The following is a 22,794-nucleotide window of genomic DNA, read 5'->3' on the forward strand; positions in this document are numbered from 1 at the left end:
TACTATGATTTTATAGAGATATTAACCCCTTTTACCGTGTGTATCTTTGGGGTTGGTCTGCAATGAAGTACATTAATCTAATGGTCTTTTCAGTATTTAGGCCCAGTTAACTGTAATTGATACTAGTGGCATATTAACAGGGTGTGTTTGTCCAGGCCTGAGATGGAACCTAACAAGTTTTATGATCGTTATGGTACAGACATCAGCAGAGGGTATGCATTATCTGCTGAAACCCCTTAACGCAATGTTTTTTTCTTAACAGTGAAGTGACATGGAGAACAGTTGGGGATTGGGGTGGACTAAATTAAATTAGACATAAAGGAATGACTAAAAACTTGGTGCTAATTCTTTGTGTGATATGGAATACTGTGTGAGGGGTGGTTAAGCACTGTTTGCAGTGTATACATCACATAGCCATGTAGGTGTATTTTGCTAGAAATCACAGGACTTGGAATATGTGGTGTGTGCATATATATGTGTGTAAATGTATGTGTGTGTGTATATATATATATATATATATATATATATATATAGACAGATACCACTATCTATGAATGCCAGCCTCTTGGACATTTGGCATAAGCACCACTTCTGGTGGTTGCATGGATCCTGTTCGACGTTTCTGAACTGAGTGAACATTAAGTCTGTGACAATGACGTCTAGCGAAGAGATAAAACTAAAACGCGATTAAAGTAGAACAGTTGTCGGCAGCAAATCATCCTCATCCCAGCTTCCAATGACCTTAGAAGTATACAAGCTTAGATGTGGTGGCTATTTACTTATCCCTTGCATTATCAGTCTTGAAAAAAATGTTTTAGCCGCTGTCACACCGGGGATATTGTCCCTTTATGACCTTGGTACTTTGCTACCTGATGGGCTAAAGATTTTCTTGTCTTCGACTTATTAGATTTACATTAGATGCGCTAAACTGTACTGTCCTTAGTGTGGTGAGGATGCTAGTGGTACATTAAAGGTTCAATCGATAGAAACCTCCTGTACTATAGGATGAGCATTTTGTGGAATATTTGGGCTGTTTCCTAATTCTAATGATGAACTTCCCACGTCTCTGTATCGTGCAGTTTTGCTACAATGGGTGCAAAGTAAGTGTAAGGAACTAACATATGAGCTGTGAACTGGTATTGGTCTACTATCAATATGTTCCTATTTCAGGAAAAATCTTCTGTATTTGCTGCACCTTTGTATTTCAGTGACATGGTCGCGTTTTTTACAGCAATGATTACTTCCCCATGATCACTACATAGCCATGCAAAGGATATCAGAATCTCTTTAAGTTGCATATAGGGATGTGTTCAGGGATGTGCTTTGGTAATTCTGGAGTTACATATTGTATGCACCTTATTGGCTTCCATTTGTGCACAGAAAGCTTCAAAGTTGGCAGAACCCTTCCAGCCCTGTTGCTATTCGCAACGAATCAGCTGAGCTGCACTGGGCTCTGGGAGCCTGCTGCTGGCAAGTGCCTCGGAAACTGGGGGTGGGGCAGCTTTTCGTGCTTGGAAATGAAATGAAGCAGAAGACGGTGCAGTGTCCGGGCACTGGGCTGTCTGCTACACTGTGCTAACGGCAGCACTTGTGAAAGTGAAACTCGATCTGTCCATGGGGCCAGTGTCAGCCACCAGCACCGCCTGCAAGCAGGGCCGGGTGTCTGTGCTTCCCTTCAAAGACCACACAGTTATGTAGGGAAGGGCGGCGTAGAAAGAGTGGGGGATGGGAGGCCTCCCTGATCTACAGGCGGGGAAACGATAAGAAGTCGCTGACCGATACATGCGCTGATAAGTGTATTAGGCAGGAGAATTGAGGTGGACGTGGCTGCAGACAACAGGGAGAACCGTCAGAAGACACGGGAGAAGGAGTTGGGGAAAGGGAGGATACTTGTTTGGTAGAAATGATAAATTGAGATCATCGGGAGATAAGAAGGCGATGAGAATGCAGTATTGCAGTTATTTAAAACTTCGGTACCTGAATGAAGTCAAAGTGTGACCCTCCCATTTCTACAATGCAGATAGGGACTACATTATGGGTGGTGTTAGTGTAAAGAACACCCATTGACTATGCTGTACTTCTGTAATTTTTCATGTTGTTCGTTTCTGCAAAACGAAGTAACTGTACGATAAGTGCTGCGTTGTATTATAAACTTCAGTGATTCCTATGTTACCAATTATTTTTTTTTCTTGCTGTTATTTTTCACTGTTCTGTACTTTACAGCTGTAAAAAATAGTCTCCAAGTCTAAATGTTTTTCATCTGCTTTACTAGATATTTATTTTATTTTTTTTAAACAAATATATATCTTAAATGTAAATATAGGAGAACGAAACATGGGAAGCCCATATCTTATCTATTTTACACCAAGAAATGAAATTATCTGTGTATGAGTTTTTTGAAAGAAACACTTGCCTTATGCTATTTTTTATGCCCAACTTGTGCAGCATTGGTACCATGTCTTAATGTAGGACACCTTTTTTTAGGAAACAGTAATAGTTCAACTTAAACTGTATAATGTGTAGGAGGTTCTTCAGGTAGTCAGCATGGCTCACCTGTCTGCTACATTGTCTAAAGAACAAATCGCTAAAGTTATATTTACGTGTGGAAGAAATGTTCTGCAATTGGGAATGCAACATTTTTGTAAAGTGAATGGTACAGTCTGTAAAATTTCTGGGAAACATTACCTTGTGTCAATAAATCTTTACATGGTTATAGTGTAAAGTGTAATTGTGTGTGTACGTGTGTGTGTATATATATATATATATCTATAGAACATCACCAGTTACTGGGCCTGAAGGAGAATGCTTTAGTCTCTGTACAGAAAAATATCCACCTCCAGAAACTAAATTTGCTGCTAGTTATTCTAGTTAATCCTTTTTAGTTGAACTTTGTCTGCACTCTAAATAATGAAGGTGCTGTATATTTTCTTCCAACTGTTCTGTGTATGCAATTTTCATTGTTATATATACAAATACATTGTAATCCTTCCAATATATTGAGACCAAAATGGTAAAATGATGATGTACATTTTTGGTGTATGTGTGACATCTCTCGCTTGCCAGTTTTTCCCTGCATGATGTAGTAATGCCATGGCCTACTTTTTTCTTTGCTGGTTGATGTGAACTTGGAAAGACTTCTAGTTTTGTCCAAAAAAATCTGTATAAGAAATTGTCATTGCGGAGAGGTTTTTCTCCTTTCCAGACAAAGAATACCTAAGAAAATTGTAGATACAAATGTAATAAATGTAGACCAAGAGTATTAGTTTGTGGCCTTTATTGTGAGATTGCTCAGCATTACTTTTTCTATACAACATGCACGTTGATACATTTATGTAAAAGATTGACTTCCTGTATGGTTTCACTGACGACTAGTGTCTGAGGTTCCTCTGGTAGACAATGAGGATCATACACTGCACCTACAGAATCAATATCCCCAACATTCAGGCTCTATGCTACATAAATGGATTATGGTTCACCCTGGCCGATCTAGATCTACAATAGGAATGTAAGAGCCTAGACGTATTATTGTCTGTAGCTGGAGGCAGGCACGTCATCCTGTATTCATCCTTAATTTGTCGGTGCTGGGCTAGAGAGGCTGGTTGATGTGTATGGATTCTCCATGGCTCCTTATGCACGATGTGTTATCGATGTATGAACAGCTTTCACTTGGCGGGACACAGAGCAGAATAGGAAGTCGAAGCAGCACAATTGGCTGTGATGCGCAGGCGCAAGATGGCTGCTGCAGACACACAACCTGCACACAAAACACACACACACTGCTTTGTGCAGCCAAGTCACGCCAGCTACACGGTCTCTCCCGACTGCTGCTTTTCCCCTTTAGACTAATTACGAAGAGACATTTCCACACACCAATAAAAGATTGTACCACACAAGACAACATCGTTCTCAATCGGCTGTGCAGTAGTAACAATGATCAAGGATGATTGTTACAAAAAATAAGAACGCACGATGTTTATATCACACAAATGATCTTACAAATCATCTTACAGGTTTATTGCTACAGCGATCAGACCTGTATCCTGATAGTTATCATGTCAGCTCTTATTGTAGCTTCTGCGCCCTGTCTAGGAGTCTATTGTGTGAATTGGAACAATGACATTCACCTTTTCTGGAGTCAAGGAGATAGGAATAGGAGCAGCAAGATGGGTCTGGGTGTCGTATTCACACCTGAATATTGATTTGACGTTTTGATTATTAGTGGGTGGATAATGGATTTAGAAAGCGCTATTTGGAATGATATACTTTGTATGCACGGGGGGTGCTGTGCACAATAGCCGCACATTTCAGTGCTGTACCACGCTGTGCTGCTGAGAAAAGGACAAACAAATGATAAATCTTCAATAAGAAGCGACCACAGCATCCGAATTATCGACGGGGACGAGACAGATCTCCTGCGAACCTTATATAATTGTGAGCAGGGAGAGGCTAAGCAGCTCTCAATAATGGAGAGGAAATCCGCTTGTAGTACATAAGGTATACCAGCAGCAAGTGCTCAGTATTACAAGCGGAAACAGGAAGCACTTCTCGCTGTAAACATTCTAGGGATGTCGGACTGACAGGACCAGATAACCGAACACTAGGAAAATTCAATGGATGCAGCGCATTATGGTTATGTAGCAAATGTCACACAAAACTATACTATAATGTAAGTGGTTGTATGTATGCCCCATCACCTGTCAGAACACTGGTTAAGTTAAATTTAGCCCAGGAATGTTCTGAATACATTTTCATGCGTTTCGGTCCTTTACACAGGGTCAGTATTTTGGTCACTAGGTTAAGTGTGTCTAAAATATAAGACCTTCCTAAACTAGGCATATGGAGGATTCACTCCTGGTGCGATTTGTTCATGAGTATTCACAAAACTGACCAGAATACTACCGGGTGAAAGTGACATTGTTCTGTTATTATTCACTTCGCGGTATATTCAGCTATTAAAATATCTTTTAATATACAAAATGTGCACAGTATAACTGGTCGACACCAACAAACTAGTGAAGTACAATACTAGAACATAGTATAATAGTAACTAGTACATAATACAAATGACCATCTATACATAATGCTTTGTGAACAGAGTTCCTCTAGTAAGCTACTAGCCAACGTTTGTATGTATGTGTGTATGTATATACTCTGTTTTCCTATCTTCCGATCTTACATATTGCCCTATCTGTAGATTAGAACTAGTACATAGTTTCACGATGTCTCACGATGTGACATCTACACCTGTCTGGCATCCAAAACCGGACAAACATTGTCTGATGCTTTCTCTGCCTGGCTTAATAATCAGCCGACCTCTGTTTGCATGTCAGCTTGCCACACACTTTAGTACGATATCGACCAAACCCCCAGAAGTCGAAGGAAACAGCCGACCATCTCATATGTAAAGAGAGATCTGCCCTCCCGGAAAAGTCGGGATTTTGGGGAAAATTATCGGACAGTTTACAAATGATGTGTTTAGCGGCTATTTTCCCCTCTTCTCAAACACTTAAAAGCTTGGGTCAGCAAACCTTTCATGTGTATCGGGTCAGGATAAACAGGCCTTCAGTGTACAGACAACGTTGCCAGCAACAATCCTTTCAGTATTGGGCAGAGAGTTGTATCTGTAATCGATCAGATGTGTTAAATTAAGTTGATTAGTTTCAGGGTATTTAACCCAAAATGTACCCCCACACACACAAAAAATAAAAATTCAGGCCAATAACAAATGCATTCTTTACAGCATAATAACATAAAAAGGTAGAAAATAAAACCGGACAACTTGTATGCAAAAGTAACGATTTAATGACTATAAGCAAGACAAAGCAATAGTTTTGTGCTTCTTCTGCAGACAATGAAATGATCAGCCACATGGGTTGTTTGTCTTAATTTTTCCCCCAAGATTAAACATTTGTAAAGAATAAACGTGAACAGGCAAAATAAAAGTAAAGGAAAGACAGTGGGGACAGAGCTGTAATTCCTGCTGCTATCTTCTTGCGATTTTCACCGTTTCATGAATGGTGCAGATAATGGGTAAAATACCGCTAGACCTTCTTCCCACCAGGTTTTAATTAAAAATAAAAAATCAGAACAATTGCGGTACCATTATAGCAGGGTTTCAGAGGCAAAAAGATATCATGTAAGATTTTTCTTCATGTCTGTGCCATAAGCACTTGGATATCTATGTAATGAGGGAAGTTTTAATAAATCATTGCCGAGTGCATGAAACACAATCTTCATTTATAGTATTTATAAATATATCATACAATACTGTCTTCCTGTTAATGTCATATATACGAATATGGCATTTTACAACCAGCATAATGCCAAACTGATTCTTACAAAAGCGAATCACTTAAACAAGTCAGTAAAATACACGGTAGTACCCGCTTTTTAGACCAAAAAGGTGTAAAAAAAAAAAAAAAAAAAGTCCCTCAAAGGCTTTGATCGATTCTGTGCAGGAACAGATGAATGAATGAATAAAGTAACCCTCTCATTCCAATAGGAAACAGGTCTTACAGTAATGCCAAAATATAGACCTGGAAAATCATGAAAGCTAAAAGACATTCACTATTCACAGTGAAATGGCTACATAAAATAAGTCTATGTAGTTTCCTTTTGGTAGGATGATAAAGCACTTGGATCGGAGTAGATGACAGTGCGCTCTAATAGTCCATAAAACACCATTAAAACAAGATAGATTGTGGTTTTATTTGTCCATCGAGAATGAAATATCCAAGGTTCCAACAATTCCAAGAACACGGATAAAAGCCTGAGCCAATAATCCTCAGAACCAAACATTTAGGAGCTTTAATCCAGACTAGTCCACCAATGCTGAAAGAAGGACAAATCCACCATATGCCCAAAAGCCAAATACAGTATGTATCCAATTAGGTCATATCCAAACACTTCTCACCATCTGAACTTAGCAGTTGAAGTTATAATCCACATGTGTAAATTTCCATTACATCCAGTTAGCCCCTCTTTGCAACTCTCATTTTTCCGGTAATCCAGTATGAATGAAAATAAAAACACACCATCAGTCATTTCCTCCAACAAAATTTCCAGGTAGAAGTAAAGGACATATTCACTGCCAACTCCGGGAATCGCCATTTTTTTTTAGTTTTTCACTACAAATTAAGCAGTTTGGACACAGTCACATGTATTAGCATCTACAAAGCTTGTAATGGCATGAACGTGTTAATAGTTCAGGGACCTAGTCTCTTGGTAACTGGAGTCCTTTTCAACCAGAGGAAGTGGCCGCTGATCCATTCAGTGACATTTTCCGTGCCCTGTTGGTGAAAGGATTCTGGTGGTTGCTGTTGGAAGTGGAGCTGGTCCCATTCATGGTGGTGGAAATATGAGGAAACTGGGGGTGTGGAGACTGGACCGGGGTGTTGGGGCTTGGCAAGCAGGAGGAAGTGGAAGCCACCCCACCTATCGGGCTTCTTGCTTTGTCACTACCAGAGTCACTTTCCAGGTCTCCACTAATATTATTCACCCTGTCATTAGGGTGGCCGATTTTCATCCTTTTACAGGTGGGTCTCACTCTGTACTTTAAAGGGAGGGGTCCATTCTGTAGAGAGGGAGAGAGAGATCATCGATGAGAGCTGTTCATTGATATCTTACAGATCCTCCCAAAAGCAGGCCTTTTAGTAAATACTTACCCTTCTCCAGGTATATATGTAAGCGATGTCCATTAACGTGTAATAATCCTTTAAAGGTTCCTCTTCATACATGACATCGATCTACAGAGAAATATATAATGACACAGGGTCACTCAAATATTTTTTTTTACGGTGTGTATTGTAGACAGGTCTAAAAAAAAACCTAGACTATAGTCAATTGGAAAGAATGACAAAAAAGTAATATTTTGGATACATTTTAGCATGAAGGAGTCATTACCTGAAAGCTATTAGGGATATCCATTTTGCTTCTAAGGAACTTTCTTAGATGCATTACAGTCATCGCAGCAGGACAGCGCAGGTACCTCTTGTCATTAGTCTGCTACAGAAAGTAGACAACATTTTCTTAGCAATTCATCTTATATTCATCACCAGCTGCAGAACATATACCCCTTCTTACTAAAGAACTAGTCATGAAAGCACATATTTAGCAACTCCTGCGATACCAAGCCCTCTATAATTCTCCAATATTATATAATACAATACAACTAGACATCTATATTTCTGCACCTCTTCCTTTGACTTCTCCTTTTCCCGACTTCCTTTACGATCGATCCTATTGAAAAAAATATATATAAGGGATGATTATTACAATTTACCTAAGTACCTTTAAAATCAGCAGCATTTTTAATGAGATTTACCTATTCTGATCAAAGAACTCAATGGATAAACTGATAATCTCGTCGTCTGTGATGATCCTCTTGTCCTCATCTGCGACCTCCCCTCTGTCTTCATTAGAGCCATTAGTTACTGTAAAATAAAGATAATCATAAAAGAACATTTTGGGAAGGACAAGAAGAAAATTAAACGTGTTTGTATCAGTTTTATATCAAATCAGATTTTTGTTTAAAACATAAGACAGTAAATGAAGCTATAAGAAACTATGGGCGCTTACCATCTGCAGAAGGATGATCTGCATAGAAGTCTCTTCTTCTCTTCATTTCATCTGCAAGAAACATGTTGATTTAACTAGGGCCCGTTTATTTATAGGTTAATAAGACACCAATAAATCGATATTTAATACGTACTCTTAAAAAGTCCTGGCACTAGCTTGTACACAATGTCCTGAAGGGTTTTGTCTGCCCTGGAAAAGGGAAAACATTTTCACTAGCTGGACACATGACAGGCCACTTCATCACATCGGGACTTTGACCATCGCTGTATTATTTACATGATAAAGTCTACACAAAAGATTCCTTACATTCACAGTTCAATGCAAGGAAGACAATAGACTTTTGTGAGGAATGGGCTTCAGATCGGAGTACGATCACCTACCTTATATTCAGTAGGGGTCTAGTCTTGTGCACTTGGACATCACAGATAGGACAGTATTTGCTAGTCTCCAGGTAACGCACAATGCAGGTTTTACAGACTGTAGATGAGGAGATGAAAACAAGTCAAGAGCAATTTATAGAAGGACAAGGAAGACAACCTACACACATGATCTACCCAAAGCGCTATTTACCGCAAATCTAAGCAGATACTTACAGGAATGGAGGCACTCGATGATAGTTGTGGCATCGATGAAGTATCCACCACAGAGCACACACATTAGATGGGGGTTGAGCTCGGTAATTTTAATCCTGGTTGTCCGATGCATGGTGACAGTATGAGAGGACTCTCTCTCTCTCTCTCTGTAAGAAACGCAGTCGATAAGTCACAGATGGCAAACCCGTCCATGTGCTATCTTGCAAATACTGATTGTATTGAACATGTAAGACACTTAATGGAAATTATCATCATCTAAATTATGGTAGATGCTAAGCAGTAAAAGGTGCTGTCAACAACACATATACCGATAAAAAAACTGCTCTACAGCCCGGAATAAGAACTATGCAGCAAAAAAAAAAAAAATTACCGAAAAAACAGGCAGCCTGTATCACCGGGTAAAGAGGCCTCCAGTGTCTCAACTACAAGTCTCCAACTACCCACAATATGATCTAACCATGGATGTAAAGATGGGTGTACCCCCCCCCCCCCCCCAAAAAAAAAAAGAAAAAAAAAAAAAAAAGTGGAAGACTTTATATGAATTCTCCACCATAGACAAGGAAGCAGGAATCTGGCGCTGCCAACCAGGAAGACAGACTATTTTATTGATGAAAGAAGCACATTGCCGTGCGCTGGTGCCCAAGCTGCAATCCTCCCGTTGCTATAGCAACCTACACTTACACTTGGCATCCTGCCACCGCCTGGAGATGGGGAAGAAACCCAGTGGTGGAGGAACACGAGGTGCTATGGGGGTACAATTAACCTGAAGGAGCTATGGGTACTAATTAACCCGTTTGCATCTGATCAATTTGGCACATCGCATAAATAATATGTGCATACATCGCAGTAAATACATCCACGTGTGCAATAGACTCCTATACGGTATGGATGGGAAGATAGTGAAGAATTAATTATACACAAGTATCCTAGAGAGATTAACAACCGGCTTACCATGAAGGACAACTTAGTTGTGGTTTGACAACTGGGACATATTAAAAAAAACAAAAAAAGATCGAACTGTGCTGAAGAACAACATGATATCTACAGGGAAAGCCTGGCAGAGAGGGGAGAAGAATAAGGAACGACTCATGGATCTTAGAGGCGAGCAGGGCTCTCACTTCTAGTAATATACCGAGAATCTAGAAAAACAAATACAGTACAGCGATCTCAAGTGCAAGAGGCGGGGGAGGTGAACACAAGAGGGGAAGGAGGAGGAAAGAGAGCTGGACAGGAGGAAAAGAGAGCAGAGAAACCGAGAGGCACCCAGCGCAATACAGGGAAGAGACAAAGAGCTCAGAGAGAGAGAGGGGGAAATAAGGAAGGCAAAAATCACACCAAGAGCCGGGGTCAAACACATATACTTAGGGCTGAAGAAGAATGGGGGTCTCCCAGTCAGCACCGCAGGCAGAAGCGACCTGCCCACCTTCACATTGTTCACAATCCATCACACTTGAACACGTGCATAATTTACATCAAATCCTATAATAAATTAATCTAAATAGTTGCAACCAATATCCATAACCATATAAATAACCCTAAAATACTGAAAGTCCTGCCACACTGGGAACAAGGACCATTCCATGGAAATAAAAGGGGGAGGGATGCGTGGAGAAGCAGATTTTCTTCTAATCGAATATATTGACAAGCAATAGAGTGAGGCGGGTTGTAGCTATGTATAGTCCAACTGTAGGCGATGCCATTAGTAATTTTGTAATGAAACTACATTGTCACTTATAATATATAGTCCGGTTCGGGAATTTGTGAAAGTATTGGTGAGTAGTGGTCCGACATGTATAGAAATGTAGAGCAGGAACAAGTCCGCTACTATACAAAGTCCGGGAGAAACTCCACACTGCGCTGCCTTTATGACAGTCACCTGAGCAAGCAGTAATATCAGCACATGTTCCTTTCACACACAAGGGGCCATGACTGAGGGACTAGTTATTTGTCCACCTGACGATCAAGTGCCACAGTCCCTGGGCAATAATAATTTTAATGGAAATAAAAAAAGGAATATATGTTTTCAATTTTCGGCCGGGCTCCGTTATTTATAGGTCAAAGCATTACACGTATTTATTCAATACAAGCAGCTATGTGTTGTCCCGAATACCGCATTATCTATTCCACACTTGGACAATAAATGGAGAGGTGTAAACGATCTACATCGTGGTCATGTGTTATGATAATGACCAGTTAATGAAATAAAAGCCAACTGCATTTACCAGTTCCATTAAATGTAGGGCATGTAACAAGTCTCTTCTGCAAAAAGATTACAACTTTCTAAAACATTAGTAGAAAATCACCTATATTATCAACAATCATCACTATAGGATATACAAGTATGTCATCCCCAAATCCTTTCGTACCTCACATCATTATCACTTTGAGATGAGCCACGACTCTACAACTATATCATACTTCTTTGACGAAGTCATTATCTGGTACAACCAAGGCAACTATAGCAAAGTTTGAAACATTCCTATTCTAGGAAAGTATATAAAGTATCCAACTTATTTGTCATGATTACATAAAGGCTGTAATAATCTGGGACCTTGACATGTTTAGCCTTCTTCTAGATCACACATTGACATAACATCTCCATCAGGTGTCAGGTTCAACATTCAGATGGTGAACACAAAAGGTGGTCAAGTATATAGAAATGATTGAATCGATAAAGCAAGTTGACAAAATGCATGGGTTTTGCCTCAAGTTCCAAATGGTTACAGATACATAAATTCATGTTTTTTAAGGGCCTGTTTGCCTTAAATTGTAAAAGTAGGAGTAGATTGCAGATGTGCTCTGTCTAATCGGTTGACAACTCAAAGGGTAAAAGTGGAGAAAGTTTGCAGCATATACACATGATACAAATAGTCAATAGTATCAACCGAGGATAAACATGTTTTCAACTGAGCAGTATTCCAGAATGATTATATACACTTAAAACAGAACTCTTATTCAATTCTCTGATAAAAATAAAGCTTTGCCTGTATAGATGTAGGCAGTCATTTTGCAGTAGAAGAAAAACTAGTCAGAGCATGGAGAGACCCCCAGCTACACCCGACAAATACTGCTGCTATAATGCATCTTATGTAGCGTCATCAAATCACTTCATATTGTTACTTTCTGAACACTGTAAAACTGTGTTTTGGGTTTTTGTCTGAACCCCTAGTGCACTTCCACAGTTCTGTATACAAGTTCAAGACAATGTTATACAGGGGAGGTCAGCAAAGCTAAACTGCCAATGGTGATTTACTGTCACAGGCTCTGAACCCCAAGCAGCAGGGCTGGAGAGCACACAGGAGCAGGCAGCACAAAGCATGTACAGGGCATAACAACTATACACAGGATCCCCACAGAGAGATCCATATCACCTCATACTATGTACACATATAGCATATGCAGAGTGTATAACCATGCTGCCATTACAACCTGTTCTCACTATAGAAACATAAACAATTCTGCACCCAGACCATACCAGCTGTAGACCTCACCAGGAGAGAACATTGTAGGGGCACACAGGACCTCCAGGGGTGCAGGGTGAAAGGTATGGCATAGATTTTACAGGGGTGGGGGCATGTTGACATGGGGTAGGAGGAGAGGGAGCATGTCTATATACAGAGGATAGGGGAGAGTACACCACGACTCAGATTGGGCAGCACATGAGCAATCAGAAGATGGCACCTCTGCTCTCACGTGTTCCCCTCTTTTCTCCCCACCCCCAAAAACCCCATGTTCCCCCAACTACCTGTATAGTCCCCCTTTATCGAATTCCAACATTCACACCCCACCCCCATCACTCCCCCTCCTCTTTATTTACGTACAACCAGACAAACACCCAGCCACCCCCCCCCCTCCCCGCCACCGCCACCGCCACGGATACCAACCCCCCACCGAGGAGAGCGCCCCATGCACCTACCGTGGGCTTCACTCTGGGGTGGCTGCTGTTCCTGGAGGGTCCGGGGACAATGCGGTGTCCGGGGGGGCGCTCAGCGGATGAGCAGCAGCCCAGGGGCGGCCATCTTGAGCTGATCTGCAGACGCTGTCAGTGCAGGGACTGCGTTCATCCCCCCCTTCTCCAGCCAAACCGAAGGTGGGAGGTCCCCGATGCCTCCCCGGCTTCCTGCGCCGTTCAGCCGTGCAAACGTGCAAACCCCGCCGCCTCTTGTAGCCAGATCCGGGCAGATTACACCATGTTCAGCGCTTTGTCCTGAGCGCCTGCTTATATGCACGGTGCTTCCTCTCCTCCTGGAGCTCAGCCGGGCTCTGCAGCTAGTCTTCCCCCCCTTACACAGAGCCCCGATCTCACAGCACAGCTCTCCCTGACTGCCCGGACACTCCGCTCGCTGGAGCCTCACACTGCAAACTGACACCGTCCCCAAAATGGCTCAGAGTCCGCCCGCCCCGCAACGTCACGTGGTCTCATTCCTTAAGGGCGGCCTGGGAATTAGTGTACACACTGTGCACACTCTCATCATCCACACACTCACTGCTGTGTGCACACTCTCATCATCCACACACTCACTGCTGTGTGCACACTCTCATCATCCACACACTCACTGCTGTGTGCACATTCTAATTATCCACACACCCGCTATGTGCATGCTTCCATCAACTACACACTGCTGTGTGCACATTTCTCATCTACACACACACTCATTACTGTATGCATACTCTCATCATTTACACACTGATGTATGCACATTTCTCATCTACATACACTCAATGCTGAATGCACACTATCTATCTATCTATCTATCTATCTATCTATCTATCTATCTATCTATCTATCTATCTATCTATCTATCTATCTATCTATCAGTCATCTATATTACTGTAGAAAGAACACTATCATAATAACTATATATATAACAACGTCACAGGTCTGGGGTTACAAGAAAGTAATGACCTAAATGTAGATGTAGATGAAGTCACGTCATATTTAACTGAAGTTTCATTAGCTTTGTATATAAAGACTGCCTGAAGTATGCAGATATATATATCTGTAGAGAATCTCAGTACAGTCTCAATTACTTATATGGAAGGTAGGTATTTTTTGGGCACAGCGATATAACCAATGAATATACATATGCCGAGAAGGAGTATAGATATGGAGGTGGTAAAGGGGCGATGGGATTTAGCGATTGCTACAAAAGTACCGATGTAGTTACCAAAATGACAGCAATGTAATAATAATGTAATCGCCGTAAACATACAAATATACCCGAACTAGACCTACACATGTAACGATGTATACTCAAACTGTATCAACCATGATAGCTAGTCCTCGTCATGTTATAGAATTACAGCGTACTCACCGGATATGATTTACCACTTTAGTAAGCATACTAAAATTACATCTGCATACATCTATAGACGAGTATATATTCACCTCCCTAGTAGTACACTGTAGACACTATTACTACAATGTACTTCTGGGGAAGTGAATATATACTCGTCTATAGATGTATGCAGATGTACTTGTAATCTGCTTACTAAAGTCATAAGGACTATAAGTACAGTCTACTACTGGTAACTAGGTAAATACTTCACGTACTAACTACAGAAATACCCGCAGTATAGAATAAATGGACGTGTATATATACTACTGTGTAGAAGCACATACAGTCCAACTGGACTGATAAACTGCTGATAAACTTACAATCTTACAACTTACAACTTATCCTAAATAAACGCACATTCCGATTCCTTAGTGCAGAGTACTGGGGAGGTATATACATACATACATCGTCTACATTTAGAGCAACTGGCTCTACACAAATCTAATTACAGTGGAATAAGGAGAAGTCCAGTGTCCACACATGATATACACCTACTGCACTGACCAGATGTACTAGATACAATTGCAACTTTACTACCTAGTTATGTACATATGGGTAGGCAAATAACTAGATGTATGCAGGTATGATTACATAAACGCCTACCATCAAGGTATTCCCTGTAGGAAAGCTAGATATGAAGACATTTACAGTGTTACCTATATATGTATACCAATTATGTACTAAGCAGACTAATATATGGACAATGTACGAGGCTATATAAATCCGTATACCACTTCGTTCGTGGTATACGGACTAGAAGTACAGATATATTATTATGAATGAAACTAAAACCGCTGTGCAAATCATGTCCATTAAAAATAAGAATAATTTTTAAAAATAAAATATATATATATATATATATATATATATGTATATATATAGTAGCTGGATGTATAGCTGCAGTCAATTATAGCAATAGACCGTAAAACTATAGAGACTAATAGGTGACATAACCAATCATAAACATGGTTGCACAGTACACAATTCAATGGTCTGTGATGGTTGCAGTGCACATTTATATGGCGAGGAACAAGGCTGTATATACTGTATGTGTGCTGCGATCAGTACATCTGTGTATACCTCATGTATATGGCGAGGAACAAGGTTGTAGGATGTATATACTGTGTGTGCTGCGATCAGTACATCTGTGTATACCTCATGTATATGGCGAGGAACAAGGTTGTAGGATGTATATACTGTGTGTGCTGCGATCAGTACATCTGTGTATACCTCATGTATATGGCGAGGAACAAGGTTGTAGGATGTATATACTGTGTGTGCTGCGATCAGTACATCTGTTTATACCTCGTGTGTATGGCGAGGAACAAGGTTGTAGGATTTATATACTGTGTGTGCTGCGATCAGTACATCTGTGTATACCTCGTGTGTACACAAGGTTGTAGGATGTATATATCGTGTGTGCTGCGATCAGTACATCTGTGTATACCTCGTGTGTATGGCGGGGAACAAGGTTGTAGGATGTATATACTTTGTGTGCTGCGATCAGTACATCTGTGTATACCTCGTGTGTATGCCGAGGAACAAGGTTCTAGGATGTATATACTGTGTGTGCTGCGATCAGAAAAGCTATGTATACCTCATGTGTATGGCGAGGAACAAGGCTGTATACTGTATTCGTGCAACGATTAGTACATCTGTGTATACCTCATGTGTATGGCGAGGAACAAGGCTGTATATACTGTATACGTGCAGCGATGAGTACATCTGCGTATACCTTATTTGTATGGCGAGGAACAAGGTTGTAGGATGTATATATTGTGTGTGCTACGAAGAGTACATCTGTGTATGGCGAGGAACAAGGCTGTAGGATGTATATACTATGTGTGCTGCGATCAGTACAGTTGTGTATACAGTATATGTATAACGAGGTCAGAGCTGTGTATACCTTATGTATGGCGATCAGTATATATATATATATATATATATATATATATATATATATATATAAATATATATAGCGATGAATATAGCTGTGTATACCTAACGTCTATGGCGATGGCAGAAGCAGTGTATACTTTATATGTACAACGAAGGGAAAAGCTATGTATATCTCATGTGTATGACGATGATCACAGCTGTGTATACTGTGTGTACAGCGAAGAGCAGAGCTATACAGGCTGTATGCATTGCGATGAGCAGAACAGTGCATATTTCAGGTATAAAATGAGATACATGTGTCTACATCAGGTATGAACGAACAGGGGTGTGCATAATATATTTGTACACGAATGAGTATGTATTGTGTATGTTGTATTTGTTCAGGGTTTGTCAGAGCTTTGCATATGTAATGTATAGGGAAGGGAGCAGAACTGTGCATACATACTGGTACAGTATGAGCAGAGCTGTGCGTACCTGATATACACAGAGCCGTGTATACACTATATGTACATGATCGCAGAACTGCGTAGATTGTGTATGTGTAAACCGATGGGAAAGACCATATAGTCTCGATTTAAATGGAGAATATATCGTATGAAATATAATATATAATACATTTTTATAGAATGTAGCTTCAATCGAGTAGAAAGAATTATATTATGTATAAAAATGTTGTTGCAAGAGTAGGAGGACTGACATAGTAATGTATATATTGAGCAGTATAGCTGCTTACAGAATCTCTATGCTAAAGTAATGCCAGATAGGAGAACATAGTTCTTGAATTACACATCTTCTATACAACTTTACTTTTGTATGTATACATCAATCTATGCTTTCATGTACCTATACTTCACAATATATAAATGTGCATCACTTTAGCCCAATGTATCGGTCAAGATCCCTTAAGTTTCCCCAAATGTGCAACTAGTTATCTGATTCCATGACAGGACAGAAAATTTATGTTCCAGAAAGAAGGAAATTCTTCTACTGGATCCCAGATCTCTCTAAACACACAGGGCTGTGATCTCACGCTTCTTCTGCCTGGGGTGGTCGCTGGTGGTCTCTGACCCCCTGAACAAAGCGCCGCCCGTTCCGGGCACAGGACTGTGCAAAGGCAGGAATGTGTGCCCGACAGTGGGGGGAGTATTGTGGATTACAGCATGAATGGGGAGCTACTCTCAAAACTCTCTCTATTGCATTGTACAGGCTTTCCATGGGAATTAGTGGAAGAGGTATTGTTTTACATTTCGATAATTCAGATTCTAGGAATTTTATTGATCATTTTTCAGTATGACTTTTTGGCTTCGGTGGTACTTTTGTGTTAAGGTGGTAGGACCAATTATAGTTATGTCAAGACCTTATATTTTTGTTAAATCGGTTTCCCGTTTATTTGTATTATAGAATTATCCACAAATGTATTACACACAACAGGAATGGATTTGTGTTGGAGTGTAGTACATACAATGTATAACCTCGATTTGTGTATTCGGTCCCTTCCTGGAAACATTGTAAACAACAAAACATATTTGTGACAATTCTGTAACTATACAGGCAGCTTGTAGTCTCTTCGCACTGCAGATCCTGATATTTCCACAGTTGTAATATTTATTCCTTTACCTGCATGGCACCACAAGAGATTTGACTGCTGATTTATAAGGTACCATTGTTGCTCTTACCACTGGACAAAGCAGACATTAAATAAACAACAAAATCTGGTTTCACCATAATATTTATTTTGTGCTGACAAATGACATACAATATATGGGCATGGTAAATCCATTGGGGAAGGGGATTGTGTTGGCCAAGTCCTGTAACAGCCTGGTAGCTAGAGGAAACCGTATTGGCAAACAGTATGTTAGTATTGCAGAAGTGAGATCTGAAAGTAGTCCAAGTGGTGTTATGTCACAAACAGCACATCATGGAATGCAACAATTGTCTCTGGGTAAACACAATTTATTTCTTCTGTGGATACAGAATATTCTCTTGTCACAACTGGGATGTCCTCTCCAAACTTTTGGCAGCATCTTTAAGTTTCCCTACCAAGTCCTACAAAAAAATAGCAAAATTAAATATCAAAAGGCAAAGATAAATGTATACAAACATGTCTATTTATTATCTAATCAGTGGTCTTAATTATATACTTGAAAATATCATGATTGAGATAACACATTCAGTTTGTGAGACAGTCAATTAACAGAAGTTCTTTACTTCTGGAAATGCCTTCTGCACCTCAGAATTTGGCTTATTACACGGTATAATTATAGATTGACACATTTTTACCAATAGCTAAATATGTATATTATTAAGCATACATAGAAAGAGAATGATACATAAAGTGGAAATTAAAATTATGGCGATAATGACCCCCCCTCCACGAAAATAACATAAAACTGCACACCGACAACTATGCAGTCCAGCAACATGTTTCTATAGCATACAATGACATCTAAAGTGATCAAAGGCTTATATTTTATCATATGTAGACGTCTCTGACATCCCTGGACCTACTCATTGCTGTGTACATTGCTTTAATAAATACATCACATTCCTCCACAAACAGCAAACCTTGATAGATAACCTGGTATTTAAGGAATCCTATCAAGTGCATAGCTATAGACAAGCGAGTGCAGAGCTCTACACAATATATATATCTCAGCCTTGTATTTTTTTTTTTTTGGTCTTTATTGTTCATTTTACTAGGAATGATAGATAAGAAGTTAACATATATACTATAGAAATATACAAGATGGATAGATATGAAATAGAAATATTGGAAAAGATTCGATAGATACTTGAAGATGGATACGAGATAGACGACAGATAGATTAACAGACAGCTACATGTAACACACACATTATTGAAATATACCTGTAGCTGCTCCATTGAGCAATTAAAACTAAGATCCGGGGCTTTGCTTGTATCTGCTGACTACAAAACAAAGAGCACATTTTAAGACACATTTTAGGAAACAGTCAAAGGGTTATACTACATGATATTGTGTATTTACCTCTAAATTGAATTTCACCAAGTAGGAAGGTCGGTAGGTTTTGTACAATTGATTGGTCTGTAGAGGAAACAACTCTCTTAGCTACAAATAATTATTTACATGTGTGTATATATTTATTAATACATACAAGATAATCACCTTGATTTCATAGGCAAGACGCCAGGACACATCTGACACATGCTGGGGGCCCCTGCCAATACTGGGTAGACAAATACCCAATTAATAAGTATTATAAGAAAACTGAAACAGCTATAATCTATGCCAATATATCTATGTATAATCTATATAACATTATCCAATGTCAGAGCTTGATCTGAGAATAGAAAACACTCACTTTTCTAGTAGAATTTCTAGCGACTCCCTGTGTTTCTGGAATGTAGCAGAGACTGATTAATTCATATACTAAATATTAAGAAACAATAAATAAAACCGAATAATACAAATAAAGAACAAAAAACAGATCAATGTAAGAACCTGGTATTCTGTCCAGAAGTGCTCCGTCCTCTCTTTATCGAATTTGCAGTCCTCCAGGAATGTGCTGTGGGAACAGGAGCAGTAAGAGGACACATATGATGAAGTTACCCTTTTACCCCCATATTTATTATGTAGGAGCAGGTACCTGAGAGCTGCTCTGTCTACATTGTTCCTCACTGCTTCAAGTATACAGGTAGTGGCTGCAGCCTGACACTCTTTTATGTGACATGGGGGGATGTGCTGAAACACTGTGTCATCTAGATCAACACAAACATACAATTAGGTCACAAGATAGGAGCAAGAGACAAGAGTGATTATAGATATATCTATGTGGAAACCCGAGTCTCGTATATCAGATACAAATGAAATTAAAGATACATGAGATCAGAACGGTTTCTTATTAAAAAGGTTTAGTTTAATTATAGGAACTGAGAGCAAGGAATCTCTTGCAGTGCACTCCCACTGTACAGCCTGCACACATCTACTATTCTACTAGTGATGTGAGGATAGGTTATCTGTAATGCTGGTAAGTGAACAGTTTCCCCGAGTGTCAGCGCTAATGAGAGGCCATTTACAGCAAGACCAACATCCACAGGAGCTCCACTTCCTGGCAATACATGCAGCCGCCCACAGCTGGTGACACACACATTTCCACTCGCGATCTCTACCGAGTAATCTATTAACACACGGAACCTGACATCCTGACAGTAGTCTACATGTAACCCACATGGTATTAAAGATATAATAATGCTATAGAGACTACGTCATCATGGCACGTAAACATACAGAATATTTATCCAACACGCTATTTATAGCATGTTGTATAGATGTCCCATCTATATAATTAGTTTAAAATAGTTTTAAAACCTCAAGCATTGCTTCCACCATCTTCTTTATTCTATCTATTACACATTCTACCTAGATCTGTTACTAGAATTTCAGCAAATGTGAAACGCCAAAAATGGCTTCCATCATCTACTTTAAATATAATAGACGGATAGATCACACACATTTTCTCTTTTACAAACTCTACCTACGTCTAATATAAATTTAGCCCATCTATGTCTAATAACATGCTATCTATACTATGTAGTTATTTATTTATCTTCTCTCCTGACAGGTATGGAACAATAAAAATTATACCAATAACTATTGGAGAAACAATTACTGATCAATAACAGACTTGATGTCCAGCCCCAACTGGACCACACACACAAGACACCACAAATGTATTTTTAAAATAGTAAAGTGCTGACCAGTTTATACCTCACATATGCTGTAATTACCCTTATACACTCATAAATCACCTCGAAATCTTCCAACGTTACTCAAGATCCAATAATTGATGTCATGAGTATAGAATATGTTCTTTACTATGTGACACTTGAGCTGTAAATAAAAAAATACAGCGATAGTCTAGATGCCATGTTACTCAATGAACCAGGATTTAGCATGTTTTTATATAATTCAGTATATAAGACAGGGCCAAAAAGAAATAAAGTAATCCCTCTCCCTAGCACAGTGTGTGCAATAAAATAAAGGTAACAGGGCAGCACCCCAAGTCCTGCCCAAGCACAGGACTGCGGACTATACAATGTGAATAGGCAGCAAGTCATGGAAGAGCCCAGCTTTACATAGCTGGAAGAATGATATACACAAAAACCTACAGAAACCAGTGACATACATGTCACATAATTCTACTAATTAAAATATGCTGCAACTTTTCAAGTAAAAAAGGCTGAGAAATATACACAGGGAAAATAAATAGATTGATATAAACGCAGGTGAAATGGAAACCAGTCAAATCAATTCATTCAATTACAACCATGAAAACGTTTGATTTTAAATTATACACAGAAACCCGATTATGTTTTGCTAGTAAACATCTACATTATAAAATATGTATGAGGATAGTACCACCTATCAGGAGGATAAGAAAAACCAAGGTGTTTACTGAATGGAGATAGAATACCCAATACTTTTAGTGACCACTCAATACTAAGTGGGGATGATATCACAATAGTTACTCTCTGAAGACACGGTCCTGTGCACTATTACCAAGAAGGACAGAATGCAGTCCCACTACTGTAAACTGGATATTTCCATTGCAGATCTCTAAATCTTAACATATTTAATTGATATGACTACATGCATAGACTTGGAAAATATATATTGAGCCTATAGATACAGACAAATGTTTGGATTATGTATCAGATTTGAGGCCATTAGAAGTAAAGATTTGGATGATTTGAAGTATATTGTTGGCCTGGCTACATGAAGTACAGCAACCCAGCCACCTGACTATTAATAACAAATAAATAACTTCCTTTCATTTTCATCTACTGTTTAAACCCTGGGATTTCCACCATCTGAAAAGTTTAGTCAACTGCCCTTCACCTATGCAAGTTTGGCACTTCTACACTGAAATAGATCTGTAGTAGTAACATATGTATTTACAGCCAGTATAGAGTTGCTCTGTTGTGTACATTGCTCTATATAAAAAAAACAAACAAAAAACACAGATTTGGTGCTGGTTTACCAAGCACTGCATATCTTTATTGATGGATTTACAAATGACAAGTGAGATTCATTTAATCATGTTCCCCTGTGTCCACAAATAACCTCCAGATTAGGCAGATTCTCATGAAGGATGGCTACTCGAAGTCACAAATGATCAAATTATGAAGTAGGTGAGTTATCATGTATGTAATGTACTAAATCATTAACAAATAGAGAAAATAATAAAGAGTACACAGGACAGCATCATTACATGTTGACAGCTGTCTACCAGCACAAATAAAAATACTAATTTAAAAAGACATATTACATGTTGTGCTAAAACAATTGTAATTGACTATGGTCTTAATTCACTCATTCAAAAATCAAAGTAAATTCTTGGTATATG

General features: G+C 39.3%; 2 protein-coding genes across 4 annotated transcripts in view; one reads left to right on the plus strand and one right to left on the minus strand.

Annotated features, from left to right (window-relative positions):
• The window catches only part of DNAJC1 (DnaJ heat shock protein family (Hsp40) member C1), a 289,738-nt gene that overhangs the window by 9,553 nt on the left and 257,391 nt on the right, over positions 1-22,794 (plus strand). The window lies entirely within an intron of this gene.
• Positions 5,780-22,794, minus strand: part of BMI1 (BMI1 proto-oncogene, polycomb ring finger) — a 28,098-nt gene continuing 11,083 nt past the window's right edge. The window contains exons 2-14 of one of the 3 annotated variants that reach the window (XM_072154187.1): positions 20,035-20,146; positions 19,890-19,953; positions 19,750-19,784; positions 19,277-19,336; positions 9,171-9,304; positions 8,958-9,054; positions 8,711-8,766; positions 8,578-8,628; positions 8,324-8,432; positions 8,193-8,238; positions 7,903-8,001; positions 7,665-7,745; positions 5,780-7,573 (exon numbers count right to left, since the gene is read on the minus strand). In XM_072154187.1, the coding sequence (XP_072010288.1) occupies positions 7,241-7,573; positions 7,665-7,745; positions 7,903-8,001; positions 8,193-8,238; positions 8,324-8,432; positions 8,578-8,628; positions 8,711-8,766; positions 8,958-9,054; positions 9,171-9,304; positions 19,277-19,336; positions 19,750-19,784; positions 19,890-19,953; positions 20,035-20,146 (1,277 nt within the window). In that variant the 3' untranslated portion in view covers positions 5,780-7,240. Of the gene's footprint in view, positions 7,574-7,664; positions 7,746-7,902; positions 8,002-8,192; positions 8,239-8,323; positions 8,433-8,577; positions 8,629-8,710; positions 8,767-8,957; positions 9,055-9,170; positions 9,317-13,086; positions 13,584-18,119; positions 18,455-19,276; positions 19,337-19,415; positions 19,473-19,553; positions 19,615-19,749; positions 19,785-19,889; positions 19,954-20,034; positions 20,147-22,794 lie in introns of those variants that run through there. The other 2 variants (XM_072154185.1, XM_072154186.1) reach the window with 2 other exon arrangements.

Source organism: Engystomops pustulosus, chromosome 5 (assembly GCF_040894005.1).
Source record: "Engystomops pustulosus chromosome 5, aEngPut4.maternal, whole genome shotgun sequence".
Classification (NCBI taxonomy): Eukaryota; Metazoa; Chordata; class Amphibia; order Anura; family Leptodactylidae; genus Engystomops; species Engystomops pustulosus.